This window comes from Nomia melanderi, chromosome 7 (genome assembly GCF_051020985.1).
Source record: "Nomia melanderi isolate GNS246 chromosome 7, iyNomMela1, whole genome shotgun sequence".
In the NCBI taxonomy this organism is placed as follows: Eukaryota; Metazoa; Arthropoda; class Insecta; order Hymenoptera; family Halictidae; genus Nomia; species Nomia melanderi.
This window is the reverse complement of record NC_135005.1, coordinates 3,843,897-3,862,627: the sequence shown is the minus strand read 5'-3', so window position 1 is coordinate 3,862,627 and position 18,731 is coordinate 3,843,897. Positions and strand designations below refer to the sequence as shown.

General features: G+C 32.8%; 1 protein-coding gene across 9 annotated transcripts in view; it reads left to right on the top strand.

Moving 5' to 3' along the window:
• The window catches only part of LOC116424341 (DNA polymerase epsilon subunit 3-like), a 38,368-nt gene extending 19,649 nt beyond the window's left edge, over positions 1 to 18,719 (top strand). The window contains exons 1-13 of one of the 9 annotated variants that reach the window (XM_076369526.1): positions 3,487 to 3,857; positions 12,725 to 12,823; positions 12,930 to 13,076; positions 13,285 to 13,499; positions 13,895 to 14,052; positions 14,591 to 14,784; positions 15,046 to 15,191; positions 15,268 to 15,394; positions 15,492 to 15,657; positions 16,037 to 16,268; positions 16,925 to 17,252; positions 17,339 to 17,539; positions 18,067 to 18,719. In XM_076369526.1, coding sequence (XP_076225641.1) covers positions 3,807 to 3,857; positions 12,725 to 12,823; positions 12,930 to 13,076; positions 13,285 to 13,499; positions 13,895 to 14,052; positions 14,591 to 14,784; positions 15,046 to 15,191; positions 15,268 to 15,394; positions 15,492 to 15,657; positions 16,037 to 16,268; positions 16,925 to 17,252; positions 17,339 to 17,539; positions 18,067 to 18,696 — 2,694 coding nt within the window. In that variant the 5' untranslated portion in view covers positions 3,487 to 3,806 and the 3' untranslated portion in view covers positions 18,697 to 18,719. Of the gene's footprint in view, positions 1 to 3,486; positions 3,858 to 12,724; positions 12,824 to 12,929; positions 13,168 to 13,284; positions 13,500 to 13,894; positions 14,053 to 14,590; positions 14,839 to 15,045; positions 15,192 to 15,267; positions 15,395 to 15,491; positions 15,658 to 15,722; positions 15,804 to 16,036; positions 16,269 to 16,924; positions 17,267 to 17,338; positions 17,540 to 18,066 lie in introns of those variants that run through there. The other 8 variants (XM_031970616.2, XM_076369527.1, XR_012999037.1 and 5 more) reach the window with 8 other exon arrangements.
• The last annotated feature ends 12 nt before the right edge of the window (positions 18,720 to 18,731 follow it).

Below are 18,731 nucleotides of genomic sequence, written 5' to 3'. Positions count from 1 at the left end.
AAAATTGTTTTGGCTATGTGGGATATTGATGAGTGCTGATTCGGCAGTCAATGTGTTCAAGTGACAAAAAGGGAATTTCCATCTAGGTGCTAGTGGAAGCGTATCGTTCGCATTGTACCTGACTTAATGGGCTTCCTAGCGATACTCGAGGCAGTATTCATCGACGTTTTGATGATCGATGTGGTGGGTAGTTTGCTACGTAACTCGTCGATTAATTTATCATCCCTGAGCGAATTCTCGGTATCGCTATCGCTGTCTGCGGAGCTGACAAGAGACACCATTGTAACGATATCAATAGTCCTGGAATCGATCGAGTTCTTCCCCCGGCCGGTCGATCGATTTCGGGATTTCCCCTCTTCCTCATTTTTGTAAGATCCAGTACCGCAAAAACGTTTTTTTACGCTCCTGGAGCGTCTCTTCGAGGGTGCTGATCTCACCGCCCGTTGCGACGATACCTAATTACATTTTTCATTTGTTTATCTGTTTCTAACTTATCATATCTCTTGTTTACTCGTTTTTTCGATGAGCGTGGTGTTCAAATAATAAGTAGGCAGTGGATCTTTATGCAATATCAAATTTTCTCGAAATAATTGAAAGAAAGAAGGATTAGCCGGGGATTGATTTTTTTTTAAATTCTAATGAGTGGAAAATAAAGTAACGGTATTTCCAGATTCTTATGAACATTTCGCTGTTTTATATCCTATGTACTCATATTTGTCATAAATGCGTAACATTCGCGGTCTGATAGTGTATCACAAGCTGTTTCCTCTTTATGAGTTCACTATATCGATTTTATTTTGTTTTTTAACTTTTAATAGTAGAATGGAATGTTCACGTTACCTCACGTACGATTTTTTAGGAATATGTATTATCAGTACTGTATTTAATACTATTATTATCTACAGTTATGTTGTCAGTTTTGAAAGATAAGAGTATAGAAAAGGAACATTATATTTGAAGAAGAGCGTAAATAATATACGTGTTCAATATTTCATTCTAGTAGAACATCTGAAATTAAATATGATAAACTGTTGAATAAAGTATATTCAAGTTGTATCTTGTTTAGAATCTCATTTTTAAACACTTGAGATTAATTAAGCTTAGATACTTATTAATCGACCATAAGTATTTCTACGAACATTATAAAGAATTCTTATTAACGTCACCGGTCACGGGTCAGTAGAGATAGTGAATTTTTCTTTAACTTTAATTCTAACATATCATAATAAAATTATACTATCAGAAATTATATTACAGAATCCTGTATTGCGTTTCGTATTTTCGAGAATTTTCAGCTAAAATCAACTTATTTTCAATAACACCGGAAATAACTTCGACATTTACTTACATTAAATAAGACACTCTGTATAATTTTACATCTAGATAGTGAAACGTATGCACTATTGAAGTAAAGTTTATCTATGTATTTTTAAAATACTGAGGCAAATAAAAATACGCATTGTAACACTGTGAAACATCACCAAGAAAGAATACTTCAAAAAAATCAAAAATATTTGATATAAAATAAAAGAAATTAAAAATGATTCACATAAGAGTAAACAAGAAGTTTTCTTTCTATTTGTTAGCAATGGATCGACAATGATGGTTATCAAATTACTGATCTTTCTACAAACTCAAATATGTAAAAATATAATTAGAAAAATAGAATGATTAAAAAACACTACACTTTAGATATTTCATATACTTTTTCGTAATGCGTGCATTTCGTACCGTTTTTCATTTCCAAAATTCCTATAAACGCGTAAAAATCCACAATTCAATTTTGTAAATTCTCTTATACATAAACTTTTCAAAGCAACAGATATACCTTCGTTGGAGTCGCGTCTGTTCCTTCAGATGTGCTATCTTTATTATCTATGCTTGACTTTTCTTTGTTGCTATTCTTAGCGGAGCTTATCGAACTCGGCGTGTCGATCACGATGTTCACCTGCACTCGACTATTCGGAATGTTTCCCAGTTGCCTTTGCGGCGGAGCCGAATTGGTTCTCCTCGACTTTTGTTCAATCCTCTGACCCTCTTTCGTCTTTGATAGCGGATGCCTCTCGTTCACCAAGCCACACCTGACTTCCGATGTTTGCCTCGTTAACGTACCTTTCTCGATCACGGAGTCGTCTTTATTTTCTGCGCCAGCTGTGGTAGCTCTTTTAATTGTTGAAAAAGCCACTTTATTGCCGTCATTTGTTTTCTGTATCGTTTCGTTGTCTGTCGGTAGATCCTTGTTTTCAATTGTAGGTTTAGTACTCATATTTTTCGCAGTTGTTGAACTCGTTTCTGTTGCGATTTTCTGGACAATTTCCGCGCACTTGAACTCCGACTGACCGTCCAAGATCACTATCTTATCGTTCGAAATAACTTCTGTTGTTTCCATGATTTGTGCTTCTTTCTCGGTTTTAACGTCTACGATAATCTTGGAAGACACAACTTTTTCTGCTATTGAATTCCATTTGTACTCGATCGACGATCGCATCGGGTCGAGGAACGCCCTGTTTGCGCCCCTGTGGAAACTCGCGCGTTTTTGCTTCGCAGATGAGAAATCATCCTTCATTTTCACAATCAATGATGGTGAATTCTCGATTTTGATCGATGGTAATGTCGAGAAACAGTTGACGGTCATTGATGTCTCCTTTTTGGTCTTGGAGGAATTGGGACAGTTATCGATATTTAAGCCTCCCGATATTAGCTTGAATAAAGAAAGAACGTCGAAAGTATTGGTTATTTGTCGACAGAGTGTCAATAAATTATGGATTCATTCGCAAGCATGCCGAACATGATAAAATATCGAGATTTGCGTGAGTAAACTGAGCGAATAAAAAGGCGAATGAATAAAATATTTGATGCATTATGCATGTTAAATATTTAGATCAAATACACAGGGCGTTCTGTGACTAGCAGTTCGATCAGAAGCGATAAGATTCTATATAAAAAAATACTTTAGAAATATGGAATAAAATATGTTTGTTATTTTATTTATTTGTTTGTAATTTATTTTTTAAATCTGTACTTAAAGCTGAAAAATATTCTTGACTTTCTAAAAAAAGGGGTCACAAATACAAAAATTTATATTCGACTCATTTTTTCACGTAGAATTAATGTCTCTCTTATTGCGCTATCGATTGCAAAACACTCTGTATATTGCAAAACTCGATCTGCATAAAATATCAAACTTAGTTAAGTCAATTTGATTTTATGATAATAAGTCAAGGATTTTAATAGGGCTAAAACTTGATAAAAATGTGATCGAACTAACGTGAACTTACCCCATATATTTATAATTTACCCCGTATATATTTGTTTCATAGCTGACTGCAGTTTTCTTATGTTAAAAGAAAAATAACGATACTGTTATAACCACGGTGTCTAACAATTTTACCATTGCAACATTCTCATCAAAGTTTTACTTAATTCTATATTTTCTTTTAATATTTTCCATATTTGCATTATATACTTATTTACTTACATCTTCCTCTATTTCTCTCAAATCACTCTCCCTTGGTTCCTCAAGCTTCGCAGCCTCGTAATCTTCATTTTCCCTTAGCTCCGTAATCTTTCCAGTCTTGTCGCTCGACTCCGTGAAATCAGACAATTCGTCTCCACATTTTTTCACCGATGACTCATTATTTATTGGAACTACGTTCGCCTTAACAGTATCGTCTTCTCTTTTCACGTAATCTCCATCGAAGTTTGTCCGAGTTTTTGATTCCCCTGCTTGCTTTCTCCGCATCGTTGTACAATCATCAGGAATCTGTGCTTCGTTCCCATTGTTTTTCATCAATAGTGGCGATGGAATGGCGGTGGACGCGTGGCTGGACATCGCCGAGTCGCATCTCTTTTCCACGGTACCGTGAGCTAAGAATATGTTAATATTGGTTTTGTTTTCCTCGCGATGCTTCCAAGCTTGTCTTAATCTTTCTGCGAGCTCCTGTCTGGAACATAGGATAGGTGGTTTCTCGATGCCAACGTAACCCCTGGACTTCCCGGTTGCTGGCCTGGAGCGTCCAGGGATTTGACGAGCTACCACTTCCACTTGCTCAAATTCCTTCTCATTCTTCCGGCGATTTTCGCTCCATGCGACGCGCACCTGAAGCGTATCCATGAGTCAGATAAAATTTCATCGAAACTTGTAACGATTGGGCGATCGAAGTTTTATTATTCGTAGCATAAAGAATTTAAGGGATGAATAGAAAATATCGGAAAATCAGGTATTAGCTGTTGTCCAGATAAAGTTTTGGAAATACACTGTCGGTCGAAAGTTTGGGACCAATACATCGGTTAAAGGGAAAACTTCCATTTTTTGTAAATAACTTTTATTGGAGAATTTCTGTGTACGATAAAAGAACATGGACATATGCGTATTGGTTAAATATAAACATACATATTTTTTTAAATTTTATTTTATATATTTAAACAAACTTTTGACCGTCTATGTATGATTTTATATCATTTTTTTTAACGAATTTAATTTTTAAATTTCACCTCGAAAACGTCATCGGTTTCGGAATCAGTTTAATTTTTTAATTAATTAGGTATTCAAAGTATATACTATACGATAATGTATAGTTCAAAGAATTTTTCTTGATATTATCTAACTTTCCTGTGTTTTAAAACTGACTGTAAATAAAGTGTACTTATTTCCTTCTTCTTCCTTTAACGTAGAAATTTTCAATATTTCATAACTAAACCAAATTAAACTGAAGAACAACGAATCAATACCATCGTTGCAAGCAATAGAATAATTAATGGAATTAAAATTTATGGTTCTAAAATTAGAATATATATATACTCTAGTATAATTATCAAGACAAGTCGAATAGATTTGATCATTGCAATATGTTCATTAGTACTTAGTGGATATAAAACACATTTGGAAACAATGTTCTATTGTAACATAACTTCTTAAGTCATTCTGGACTGTACCATAACAATAAAATTGTTTTAAACAAAAGAATACAATTAAAAACAATTATTAATTCAGATATTGTAATCTTTTAATACTGTTTTTAATACTATTTAATATTGTGTATAATATTAACCTGTTAACTGTGGAATTTAATTAAAAAAATCTCTGGTAATGCTTGCAATCAAATCAGATAATGAAATATATACTAATCTAACGTAGATCAAATGCAGCTATAATATACTCTAATGGAAAGCTAAAGCAAAACGAAGAAAAATTACATGTTTATCTGAAAAAATAAATAATTTATCGTTGAAAGAATTAGTATCATTTTTATTTTAAGATGATATGTATACCCGTCGAACCCAGTTAACTGATTAAGTCTAACACTATTATATTAATACTATTATCTCATCGTACCTTGGGTTTCTCGAAACCAAGTTTACCGGTACCGTGTTTCCCATGTGCAAGAGGACTCGCACAGATCTGCAGCGATTTGTCATCCTCGGCGGATCGTTGCCGCCTGATCTGTTGTCGACGAGGTGCAGGTGGTTGCAGAGACAATTGCCTGATCGGTCTCGCCGACTTACCGGATCCTGACATTCCGATTCTCGAATAGACCCACGAAAGCTACATTCTGTAATAATCTTGATTCTAAAAAGTGACTACGATTTTAATGGAAGTAGTTAAAACAATTTTATACCCTTTCGTAAATATAAAAATGGTCTGAAATGTTTTGCCCCGGTTGTAATATTTTTATTTATAATGGATAGATCTGGATACAGTCGATTCTCGTTAGTCAATGATAGCTTATTATATTTATCCTTAATACTAAATTTACTGCGACTGGTTAAATGGCCGGTTTCAAAATTTGATTTAAAATTTTGCATTTTATTTCGTCTATTTAACTTTATATCAATTCCTATATTGCCCGATTAATCAGTCTTTCGATTTATGTTTTTCCCTTTATTTCCATTTTTATTAAGAAAAGTTATTTTGTAATCAGTTATTTGGCTCGTTATTTTACAAATAGATGTATACAATGTGCCGGTACCTTTAGTATTAAACATATAATTATTTAAAAAATTTCAATCTGTGTATGCAGAAATACAAACATATTTGGAAACTCAGTCTAAATAGTTATTATTGGATCCTTAATCGTGGAAAATGTTGCTCTAATTGAAATTTATATTCGTATTAGTGATCTTTAATTGTTTTCAAAATTAAAAGAATGTTTGATAAAGGTGATATTTGCAGTGAAGAAATGGTTTTCAAGTTTCAAGAACAAGACTTTTATCTTGTGAAAACGAAATTTCAAAAGCTAGTACAGGGTTGAAAAAAGTATTGAAGACGGCGGTAATTATCTTGAAAATAGTCGTATACCTTCTAAGAATATAGAATAAAGGTCTATCATCTTGTTATTGTGTCATAAACATTTATTTTTCGTTCACTTTTTATTGAACTGGAGGCCAACTTTTCAGTCTGCCCTCATACTTTCACATTCAAAACAAATTCAAAAAATTAAAATTCAGGAAACACAGTAGTCGCGAAGATTGCTCTAACTTTTCCATCAATTCTCATCAAATGTTCATCAATTACTAACATTCTCGAATATTTACATTTATCCAGATAAATTTATATTATATACTCCAATATTATAGTGTAACCGATTAGACCAAAAGAACAAAAATACCGTAAAGCAATGTATACATGACAAATTTCATTTGCATTATACATTAAATGCAAATTGACAAATCCATAGGGCACCCTGTTCTTCTTGTGTTTGACTCTACGTAGCATTCCTAAAGCGGAAGAAAGTAAAACAACGTGGTAAACCGTATAAATTGCAGCGTTTAGGACATTAATTGGGTCCGTTCACTTGAAAAGATCAGTCGGGGCTGAAATACGCTTGTTATTTGAATCGGGCGCTGACACTTACTCGACTGGTTCGCGATTAGCGGAGAGGACCCCCGGAACAAAGGCACGACGGATGAACCTCCATCGTGGGTGGCGGCGCGAGCGAACGCCGACTGACTAACTTCATCCATTGCCCTCTGACACGATCGTTCACCACCACTGCCATTTCACCGATCCACCATCGTGTTACGTCCCTACTACTAGGAATCGGTGCTCGTGCGTACTGTCAGCCACCAACACGCCGTTACCTCCACCCTCACCCGGCCGAGTGGGGTAGTTGAACGATGTATTGCTCCCTTTAATTTGAACGACGTCCGATACCACTACAATTCTACGAACTATACTGTTATTTCCATTGGGGCACATTCTCCGGTCGCTGATAGGGTAGTTGAACCCGCTATAGGATAATTCCAGATGAGATGGCCTTGCGGATCAGATGGCTCGATCTCGTTTACATTGTCAAATATCCATATTTTCGATTTTTTCTGCCGATATATTGAATCTTGCACAGAAGTTTATTTAACCCTTTCCACGATTTACTTTTAATATTGTAGGGTGTAAACTTGTATTTATTTTTAGGGAAATGAATTGAAGTAATTTACCGCGGTAGAATTCAATGTTTTATATTTATTTTATTTATTATTATTATAAGTACCACAAATAAAGTATAAGAAATTCGTATTGTCATCTCCAACATGGCATGTGAGTGCAAAGGGTTAACTATTTTTCATAAATTTATTCTCTTTTTGTTGGGTATTAATTATATTCATGATGTAATTGTTATATTTAAAAAAGTGGGCCATCTCTCTTTGATTTATCCTACCCTGACTCGATAAATGTTACTTACTCCTTGGTCAGTGGCACAACTCTGACCGTTAAACTTTGGGCAGCTTGGGTGGTAGCTATGACTGCTGGTAAAGAAGAAGAACTGCTTTGGTTCCCCTTGGATCGAAGAAGTAACATAAACCCTGTGGCTTAGTATATGTGTCAGATTCATGATGAAGATTTCAATTTAATAAGTATATATGTCGTTCAATTTCTTTGAGAGAATATAAATATTAGTGTTATATTATAAATTGTTGTATTTTAGAGTAGACACAGATATAACGTAAGTAATCCTTTTCTTTTTCTCGTGAATTACTGACGACAAAGTAGTTCAATCGAACACACTTGTGAAAGAAATCATTGGGCAAGAAGTTAAGGATAAACAAAATACGAAAAATCGTATACTACGTTGAGAATAATCTAGTTTGGTTTATGTTCGCACAACTTTTTTAGTTTCTAAGTTCTAGTCACTTCAATATACTGAATACAATTTGATACGATATCACCGAATATGAAGTTAGAAAGATTGTACCATTTTATAATTTTAGTCAATAAGAAAATGTGAATAGTCAGCTAAGATATCGCTTAATATTCCTTATAAAAATAGTGGTTATTTATCAATATCACATAGATGAAAAGATATGTTAAGTTACACATTTTCTTTAGGTATTCAAGGTTACATATCTCCTTAACTACTTCCCCAAGAACTACCTTTACAATTAAACTCATAAGAGATGTATAATACTCTAAAAACTATAAATTTATAATAATTTTCGAAGAAAGAATTAAGTTAAGTTTCAATTGTAAATATGACTTATAAATATACATTAATTTACATTTTTGTAATGTACTTTACGAAAACTAGAAATGCACAAAAATTTATTTCTGTTAGTGATAAAATAGTGCTTCTGAACATTTCCAGTTTTCAATGTCTAAATTAAAAAGGTTTAATTCTTAATCAAAACAGAACTAGTTATCGTCCCTAGTAATTTTAACTATTGATACATTTCAATATTTATAAATAAATGAAAAAGAATGCGAGCGAAGATAAAAAGAGATCAATTTCTTAGCTCACAATTACCAATGTTCAATGTTCTTTTTCCACATTTTATTAACTTTGTCCTATAGTAAATTAAACGTTCTTGTTATTCTTAATGCTAAAACTACCAAACAAATCAGAATGATTTTCAGAATTTCTAAATTTCGAAAAAATTTTTAAAAGTGTAAAAAGGTTTGAGACGAGAAAAATTGTAAACAAATTTGTATATTTCGTACTCACAATATACTTTTCTAGTTTTCATAAGGACTTATAAATAAACCTCACCAATTGTTCTGTAATTAATGTTAATACTAGAACTACCACAGTCAAACGAACTGTTTCTAATTATTGAAATTTCTTGAAATTTTATTAAATCATTTTATTTAACAATCTTCAAAATATTATCTACACCTCTGTAATAATAATAAAGGAACAAGTTCCATCGTTAATTTATTTCAATTACTCTAGTTCCGTGGTTCAAATTTCTCATTGTCGAATCAGATTTCCATCCTCCCCTTGGTTTCCTCTGATCGTCAGCTTCTCGTTGGCCGTACCTAGATTTATGGGCGCGAAAAGAAACACGCTCGATACCGCTCAAAGACATGACGTGTGTGCCCAAGTTCACCGAGAAGGTGTTCGCTTTTCGCAAAAACGTGTCATTCGGGGGTCAAATTCGAATTCGCCTGGCAGTCACCCGGTATTATTGATCAAAACTTTACCTATCATCTGACAGGTTGTTGTCCGGTGTTACCATGGCATCGCCGATTATTCGAATTCGCTTCTCTCGTTCCTCTCTTTCTTGCTCGTTCCTTCGTCCGCGCGGAGTCACTCTCCGGCGAACCGGCGAGTATTTAAACGAGGAAACTTTCGTCCCGGGAACTCGGCCACGTCGAACCCCCCGAAAATTAAGAGAGTCCGCCCATTAGCGCTTCCAGTCCTAATTGCCCCTCTTATCGGCGACTTCGACGTGCCGGCTCGAAGAAACCGGTGGATCCGCTTGTCCATTGAATTCATCGACGTGTCACTGCTCGGCACTACCAGTCGTAACGATGAACACTAATTATCTTTATTCCGACCTCGTCTGTCTAGAAATGGACTTTGGCCTACAATTCTTACACGTTCATACTTATTTTCCTGCATTCACACTTGTAACAGTAATACTAGATTTATGGAACGAGTCAATTTTGAATTGCATTTTATAAACATTATTTGGTAAATGTTTCGGTCGATTTTGAGTGATGCAGTTATGTAAATATGTAGCCTAATTGTTTACTTTTACACCTCCAATTTACAAAGTCTAAATAAACGAACATCAATTTTTCTAAGACAATAAAACAAACTATACAGTAAATGGCCGTAAATCTAGTATTAATATCTATCTACCTTATTCTAACTTATCTAATGATGATCATTTATTATAAAACTTTGTTTAACTCTAACTCTAGATTGTTACACAGTAGTATATGACGACGGAGACATTTTGAAATCACTTTTCGTATAGAAATAAAATTGTTTAGATATTTCAATTGTTATATCATTTGGTCTCGTGTATCTTCTTTGCTTTATCTCCTAAATTGACTTGGCAACATTTTTTAAAAGAAAATTGTTTCATTTTTTTTTAACAATATTATGTGCTAACACTATCCTAATTGAAGTGGCAAATTTAATTTTACCTTACTCATTAAAATTATTAGATTTTTATAAACAATCATTAGATTTAGGAAAAAAAGAATCATTTCATTTTGATAATATTCGGCTTATTCAATACTAGTTTTGACTAGAACTATTCGTCAGTAGTCGACGAAGTCAACTATTGATCCTCAGCACACCAATTAACACTAGAACTAACAGATGGATCAAAATCATTTAGCCTTGATTTTTTATTTTACAATTATTAAGAGGGTACAACTGCTTTTCTCAGACTCCAACTCGTAAACTAAAATACCTATAAAAATTTCTATTAAAAAAAATAGGAACTAATCAGTTAAATTGCTCGATAGTTTCAGTGTTGAAGTAGATTTTTTCGATATCCTAAGAAAGTTCTAAATATTCCATGACTCGGTATAACGTGATTTTTATCATTGATAATCAATTATTGAGTTAATAGGTATAAAAGTAATTTAGAAAAAAGAGTTCCCGCAAGTTCTTAAAAAAAGATTTCGTAAATAAATTTAGTGCAAACCGAAATGTTTCAGTTTTCTTTATAATTGCAAGCATAGGAATGCAATGAAATCGAAGCAATTAATTGAATGAAATATATACTAAAAAATCTAGATTTATAACCAAATTCGATTCACTTGAAATTTGGACGAAAAATGCGTTGCTCATACGTATTATCGCTTAATAATTACATTTTTATTGAAATAAAATTAAGAAGAAGTATTAATATTTATTTAATATATAATTTATAGTCCACTGACGAATTAAAATCTAACAAATGTAAAAGAATCGGATTATTTCCCTTCTATCATAAACATTTCAATGTAACCAGTTCGCAATACATTTTCGAAAGACAATTTCAATTACGTAAAACATTGTTGTTTGCGTTTCTTCAGCATTCGCCCGTGAAAAGTAAAGATTGAGACGATTGACGTGAATCGCTAACTATAGTAGGTGTATTTTCCACGGTTGGTAAAATTAGCTTTCACGATTAGACAGCATAATTTTGTGTGTTAGGAGGCTCGCCATTGCAGTTTTATGATTTGATGGAAGAGTTTGCCCATCCCTGCCCCGGTTTCTGGAGAAACGGTTGTCTATCGTGCTCGATCGGGACAAGAAAGTTCGAGCTCTGCGGGTTGCCAAGAAATTTTCGAGGCCTCGTTCCGCGATCGGGCCGATTGCTGGAACGGTCGATTTGTTTGTGACACGAGAAACGGGATTAGAAATTACTTCGCTGCATATACAATCCTGGAATTCTCTATTCCACCATACGTTTAACCAATCAACCGCAACGCGAATTTCATATGCTCAGAAACAATAAATACTATTAACAACGATTACTAATAGACTGTAGATATTTATGCAAACCGGAATTTGTAGAATATGATTAGAAAAATAGTACAATAGAAAATAGTTTTCCTCGATAAATATAAAAAATAGTAAATCTTAGATATTTTATATATTTTTTCGTATCTTGTGCATAAACGTGCAATTTTGCAGTTTCAAATTTTCCACAAATGCATAAAAATCTGCAGTCTAATGATTAATTATTCACGCTTTTATTTTATGTTAATGTGTAGTCATTTAAATTATTATTTTTATTTTATGTATTTATTTTACATATATTTTACGTTTTGTCTCATAGCATTCGATTTATATCAATGATTTTTAAATAATTTGGTAACGTCAACCAAAATTTATATTTTTAATGATATAGTTATTTACAATGTTGAATACAGTTATTTACAATGAATTCAATTTGTTCAATGAGAAAATCTTTAGTTTCGTTGTTTCAAAGAATGAGTTAAAATCTTTGGATTCATTTATGTTTGGGCAACGGGTCTTACTAAATTTAATATACGTGTTTGTTATTAGAATTTGCTAAAGCTTCATTTTTCTTAGAAAAGCATCTATGCACAGAATGCTCGCTAAACAAAATTTGTACATTTGCAATTGTCGGGTTCGATTAATACAGAATCTTTTAAATTCTTGTTGTGCAGAAACTAAAGTGACTTATGCATTCAGTAAAGATAATCCATACGTGTATTTAATAATATCTTTTCCTCGATTCGCGTATAAGAATATGTAAATAGCTCGCATGTAAATTTCCTCTTAAGCGTTTTTACTGCTTCGAAAAAAGTAACTTCTAATGAAGACGAATTGATGTTTTAATCAAGTGGAAAATCCCAGTAGAAAATGATATTGAATCCTTATTTTATATAATAAAATTGTAATCCTTCAACGTGACATTATTTTATTTTAAGAATACTGAAATGTTCGTTCTCCATGTGTATCAGGTATAAATAGAAATTATTTAATTCTTCTTTATTATGCGAATAGTTTACATTAGTACTTGTTACTTTTTACAGGAAATGGAGAATGATAATTCATTCACATCTTTGTTGGAAGATTCGTTTTCAGACAATGAAATAGTCGATGATGATGGTGATTACTCATCGAAGATAAAAATATCCTTTTACTGGTTATTACAGTATTCTTTGCAAATATCAATATTATGTCGAAATAACATCAGTTTCATATTATTTTCTTAACAATGATAATTCTGATAATTACGATGCACTGATAAATTTACGCCAGGTATCCGATACGACATTCTTGCAGCAGGCACTGCAAGAATCCTTATCTTCTTGCCCAAACAATTTCCTGGATGAAAAAATTTGTAAAGAAGTACTTCCTCTTGCGCAACGTCTTTTATCCGAAGTAAGTCTCCAATGAAGTTGCTTTGGAAAATAATATCTATAAGGTACTGTCGTTGCTAATACATAAAGTTTGTCGTTAAAAATAAAAATGTGTAAGGAAGTGTAAATAAAATAGACGATGATTCTATTTTACTATAACTAATACTACTTATCAATTATTTTAAATAATTTTTGTATTTTATATTTTTTGATTCTTCTTTTTCTCTAAGGCACTAGAACAAATTGGTAAGATGGTAAACACTGATGAAGATGCTTTGGAAAATGTAAACCAACAATTATCCACTTGTCATGAGTTGTTAATTGTGTTGGAGAAGCCTATGGAATGTGTGTCGAAGCTACACAAAATGTCCGTCGATAATCTAAAATTCTTAATGGAAAACGCATGTGTTACAATTAAAACGATCTTCGAACATTGTCATGCAAGGTAAGATCTATACATTATTAATCGTTTAAGAGAACAAGAACTAAATTATTAACACTTGCTCCGCCACGTGACTCACGTGTAGCTTATACTATACAGGGTATTCCACTAAAACTCAAACACTTAATTCTTTGTTTGGAAGTAGAAACACAGTATAAACAATTTTTCTTTAATGTCATCTTTTAGCACGTCAACACACATATTTGTGCAGTATTTTTTTTATCAGTAATTTTTAAAAATTGTAAAAGTATTCTGTTCATTACTTTTAATATAGAACCCTTTTTAAGCAAATTTTGTCGTATTCTCTTCATTTATTTTTGCTCGAAGAATTCTAAACCACGTGAAAAGATTTTTAATTTGTCTCGAGACCCATTGAATCGATATCTTTTTCGTTGCAGCACGAAATTGTACGGAACTTTGTTCGAGGGCGTATCGGAAAAATTAACAAATCTCTTTCGTAAGACGAAGACGATCTTGACTCTATTCCTAGCCACTTTGGAGGGTGTAATCGTTTTCGACACGGATACGGAATCGGAAACGGAACTGTTAGAAAAAGGTGAGCGATCCCATTACGTCTTAACGATACTTTAACCCAGGCCATTTTTATCTATCTCGTCTAGAATCAGAATGAAGACATTATAAAAACAACGAAGTCTTCAGTCTTGGTATTCTGTTTTGTTCTCATAACATTCTGACTGTCATGGCCATTTCTGTAGACTAAAAAGATCCTATCCTTCCGAATTTCACAGTAGATTCAGTTAAATAGTTTAATAGATTATATTCTGTATTAAAATGAAATTAAAATACAAATATTTTTCACATATATCTGATAAAGTATTGGCGTATGGTATACCCTATTGTCGCTTTAGCTATATCAAAATATTGTTTGGTTTATTTACTATATCTTAAATGTACAAAAATTATATAAATGACATCACGTGAAACAATTGAAAGAAAGGCACGATCCACAGTAAGGATATTTCAAAATTGTGGTGACGAACGTGTTAAGGAATCCTTACTTATTATAATCTATATTTCACGAAATATTAACAATGGAGTGTAAAGAATCTTTCCCTTTTTCGTGTTCAATATAGTGATTGACACAATTGGGTTTTTGGTCAGCATCTCGCATGCATTGGATCTGAAAACGTTCGTTGAAACATCCAAAACGTTTGGTAAACTTGCAATTACCTATCAGCACGTTGTAAAACGAACGAAACCGACAGCCGTCACGTTACACCTTGAACTACTGACGAAAGAAGTGACATCGATGCTTCTGTTGCTCCAAGTATGTCGTAATTGAAAAATGACCACTGACTGCATGAAAATTATAGCTACACATGTAATTTCTTATTTTAATTATTTATATATTTTATTTTTATTTTAATAATTATTGAAATTGATTACATTTAAAATTAATAGTTTAAAATCTAATATATCTTTTCACGAAAATATTACGTATTATATACAAAAATATAAATTATGAAATATTAAAATATTAACGTTACCTTGTTAGATAATTAATATTCACTAATCACATATTATATAGGGTTCTTTGAACAATGCTGATGAGAGGAAGATAAAAGTAATTGGTCATTCGTTAAAAATTCTGGATAAACTATTCGCAGCTTATTGTTCCTGCTTAAGCAAAGAAACTCTTATGTTTGCTATCGAACTTATCGTACAAATGCATAGGTATTATATTATTTTAAACACGTTCCTAGAATTCTCTTTGTCGACATATAATTTTCGTATCGGTTTTCATCGTCAGATGTAATGAATCGTGTTTGAAGAGACATCAGGTTACCGATAAGGTGATCGAATTAATAAACGCACACATTTCAAAAGGCTGCGAACCGCTTTTGAATACCGTTTTCAAACACTTCGATTTTAAACAGGTATTTCCGTACTATTGCATTTAATCCAATTTCACAGAAATAAGAATGTTTTTCTCCTTTCTTCTGTGATTTACCGTTTATTCTCGATAATTTATAGGCGTTCTTCGATTACGAAAATGAAACGAGCTCCTATAAGCTTGGTTATCATTTGCTAACGATCAGTATTATGAAAAAGTTAGCGAACACGTCTTATGAACAACACTGTAAATGGACGCTGGGTGCAGAATCAATTATCCATGTAGCATTGTTAAATATAAATAGTAGTAAGTATCTACTAAAATATAGTAAGTATAATGTTTAAAGTAAAAAGTCTTTTTATTTTCTGTAGTAACAAATAATTAACCTTTGCGCTCGGAGGTATCAATATTGCATTCGAAATGTCACCCACAGGGGACTCCCAATGCAAAAGGTTAATACAATGTAAAATATAACTTATGTATCTATTATGATAAGTATATAAAATATACGATTAATAATATTCTTCACAAAATATCACCAATAACATCATTATTCTCTATAAATCTAAAAATTATTTTTCATTTATTATATTATGTTTTAATATATACGTTTTAGCAATTATCTACTCACTGCGATTAGGTATAATGATAAGTTCTGATTTATTTCATTTACACGTTTCAATAGTTCAAGAAGAAATTTGTATGGGGGACATAAAGTTGCCAGGTAGCCACGATATCGGAGAAAGACCACGCTTAGCCACATTATACGAGGTGACATTGGTCCCAATTTGTAGTTTGATTAGTCAGATTCCTGCGGATGGATTTCACGTTATCGAATTAATTTTGTTGAAACATTTACTAAGCGATCGACTATGGAGTGCACTCCTCAGCTCAGACGTTTGGTGTTTCATAGGACGGTTTGTATATCTGAATATATACTGAACAGTATATCCATTGATATCTTATCAGGCTGGAGTTGTAAATGATTCGTATTATATATTGTGACGCACATTTACATATACGTATCCTGCATTCTACGGCATATTTTTGAATATATTATATAAATATATTCATTATAAATGATTCATGGTCGAATTTATTTTGCTTTCTAAACTAATGAATTAATACATTAAATTATTATTAATCATTTCGCGTCGCTTCAGCAAAATGCACATTTTACACTACAAATACCAACTACGGAAAACACTAGAAAGTGAAATCCAACTTTTAAAACGAGTACTTACTTATCTATAATTTTTCTTTACTAGAAACAAAGTTTTAGTTTCTAAAATTTTCACTGCACAAATACATACAAAGGGTTAATGTTTTACGAATTTAATGTTTCTTGAAAGTTTTTTTATTCATTTTTTCTATTTTCTTGCATTTCTCTTACATTTAATGCATCTTCCAACGGAAAAAAGTAGATTTATTCTTTTGCTTTGGTTTTCGTAAAACGGTATCTCGCATTGGAATATTCATTTGAATACCTATAGCTTAGTTATAACAAATTATACATATAATAATACCTATTGCATACCATCATTTTTCTATGGAAAATCGTATGTCTTTATAGAATCAGTTCTTCAGAGCTTTGTGTTAGCCACGTGAAATATTTATTAAAAGTTTATGCAGCGTTGATGCAACGGCGCAACGATTTCGAAGTCGTTATTCTGGAAAATTTGATAGGAAGATTATACAGTTTACTTTCCGAAGAGACAAGGCATTCTGTTGTAACGGAGCTCGACGATATTGAGAATCCATCTTGGACTCCAATCGCACGATTTTTGCCATTCAAAACGAAATCGTTTCTGCAGAAACGTTTGGCCTGTGTATTGAACGAAATCCCTAAAACATTTCTAGAATTACAACGACAACCTACTGTGCAAAATTGGAATCGTATTGTAAGCTGCATTAGGTAAAATATCGTTGATATTGTTTTTTGCCTCAAATTTGTAATCATTTCTATGCTTTCATTTTTGTGTATAAGACAACATTGATGCTTCTAATTGGGAAACTTAATTATGTCGGAGAAGAAAACACAGTAGACATACTCTCAGAAATATGGAATTCTATTTCAAACACAACCGAGATTTTCGAAGGCAGACAATTGGATATAGTGTCGGAATTCATGTGGAAATTATTTAGCGCCACCCAGCCGGAAAAAATTCAAGATGACACCTTTTATACAGTATGCATTGCTTTTATTATAATTAACTCAATACTTAACGTACATAACAATACGTAACGTGGTTTGTTTGAAAAGAAAAGAATTCGATTGACCTTTGTCAATTATCTTTTTGATTCCTTGATAAAAATTTGAATTTCCATGCTTCATCTTTTAGCTAAAATTTATGATAAATTATAATAGGTCATATTTGCAGATAAACAGATCCCTGTCATTTTTACTATTTAATTGACACATTTTTCTGTAGTTTTGTATATGTTGCTCATTCAGATAATGAAAAATGATTTCTTCGTATCTATGAGACTACTATAGGTATAGCAAATTACATCGGACATAAAAACATACTGAAAAATTAAAAATAAAATATTTCTTAAAAGTACTAATAACGCCGCGTGAATCGTAGTTCTGCACATCAAATAGAAGCATTGCTCTCCGAATTTCATAATTCCATATTCAATTCTGTCTTATACCCTATATACACTGATCTTCCAAAATTAAGATTTGCACGAAAAATGATTTGACAATTTCAGATTCTGGAAGCGATGTTGACGTCGCTTTTGTGTTTACCATCGCATGTGAGGGCAACTGCATCGCATTATCTAAGAGACAACATCAACTCCTTTGATAATTGCGGTCCTAAGATAGCAAATGCGTTAACAGAGTTGAATTGTCGTCTTCTAGAGGACAATAATCTATGGGTGCGACAGGAAGCTTTCGAGTCTTTCGATTATATGGCTCATATGTGCCCGAACGAAGATCTCGTCACTAAAATGGCAACTGCAATTACGAAGAAATCATCGCTAAATGACTCAGTTCCAGCTTATCTATCCAGCACTACCTATTACGAGCTTCATGATTTTTCGGACGTGCGACTTTATTTGCAACACGTGGCTAAAAATTCGCAGAACGTCCATCACGTTTGCTACCATTACGAAGAATCAGAAAGGAACGAGAAATTCGCTAAATTGGAAACTGAATTAAGCGGAAGTTCCGTTGAAATTCAATCGTCGGGTAATCTAGATGAGCACGTAAACAAAATATGCGACGAATTGAATGATATTTTAAGGAAAACTGCTGACGTAGGAGATCACGCGTTACGAAGATTGCGATTGCTTTGCGTCAAAATTTTGGATTTACCCAAATCATCGAAAGAGACTTGAGTTATAGAAGAACTGAGAGATAGAGAACATTTCAT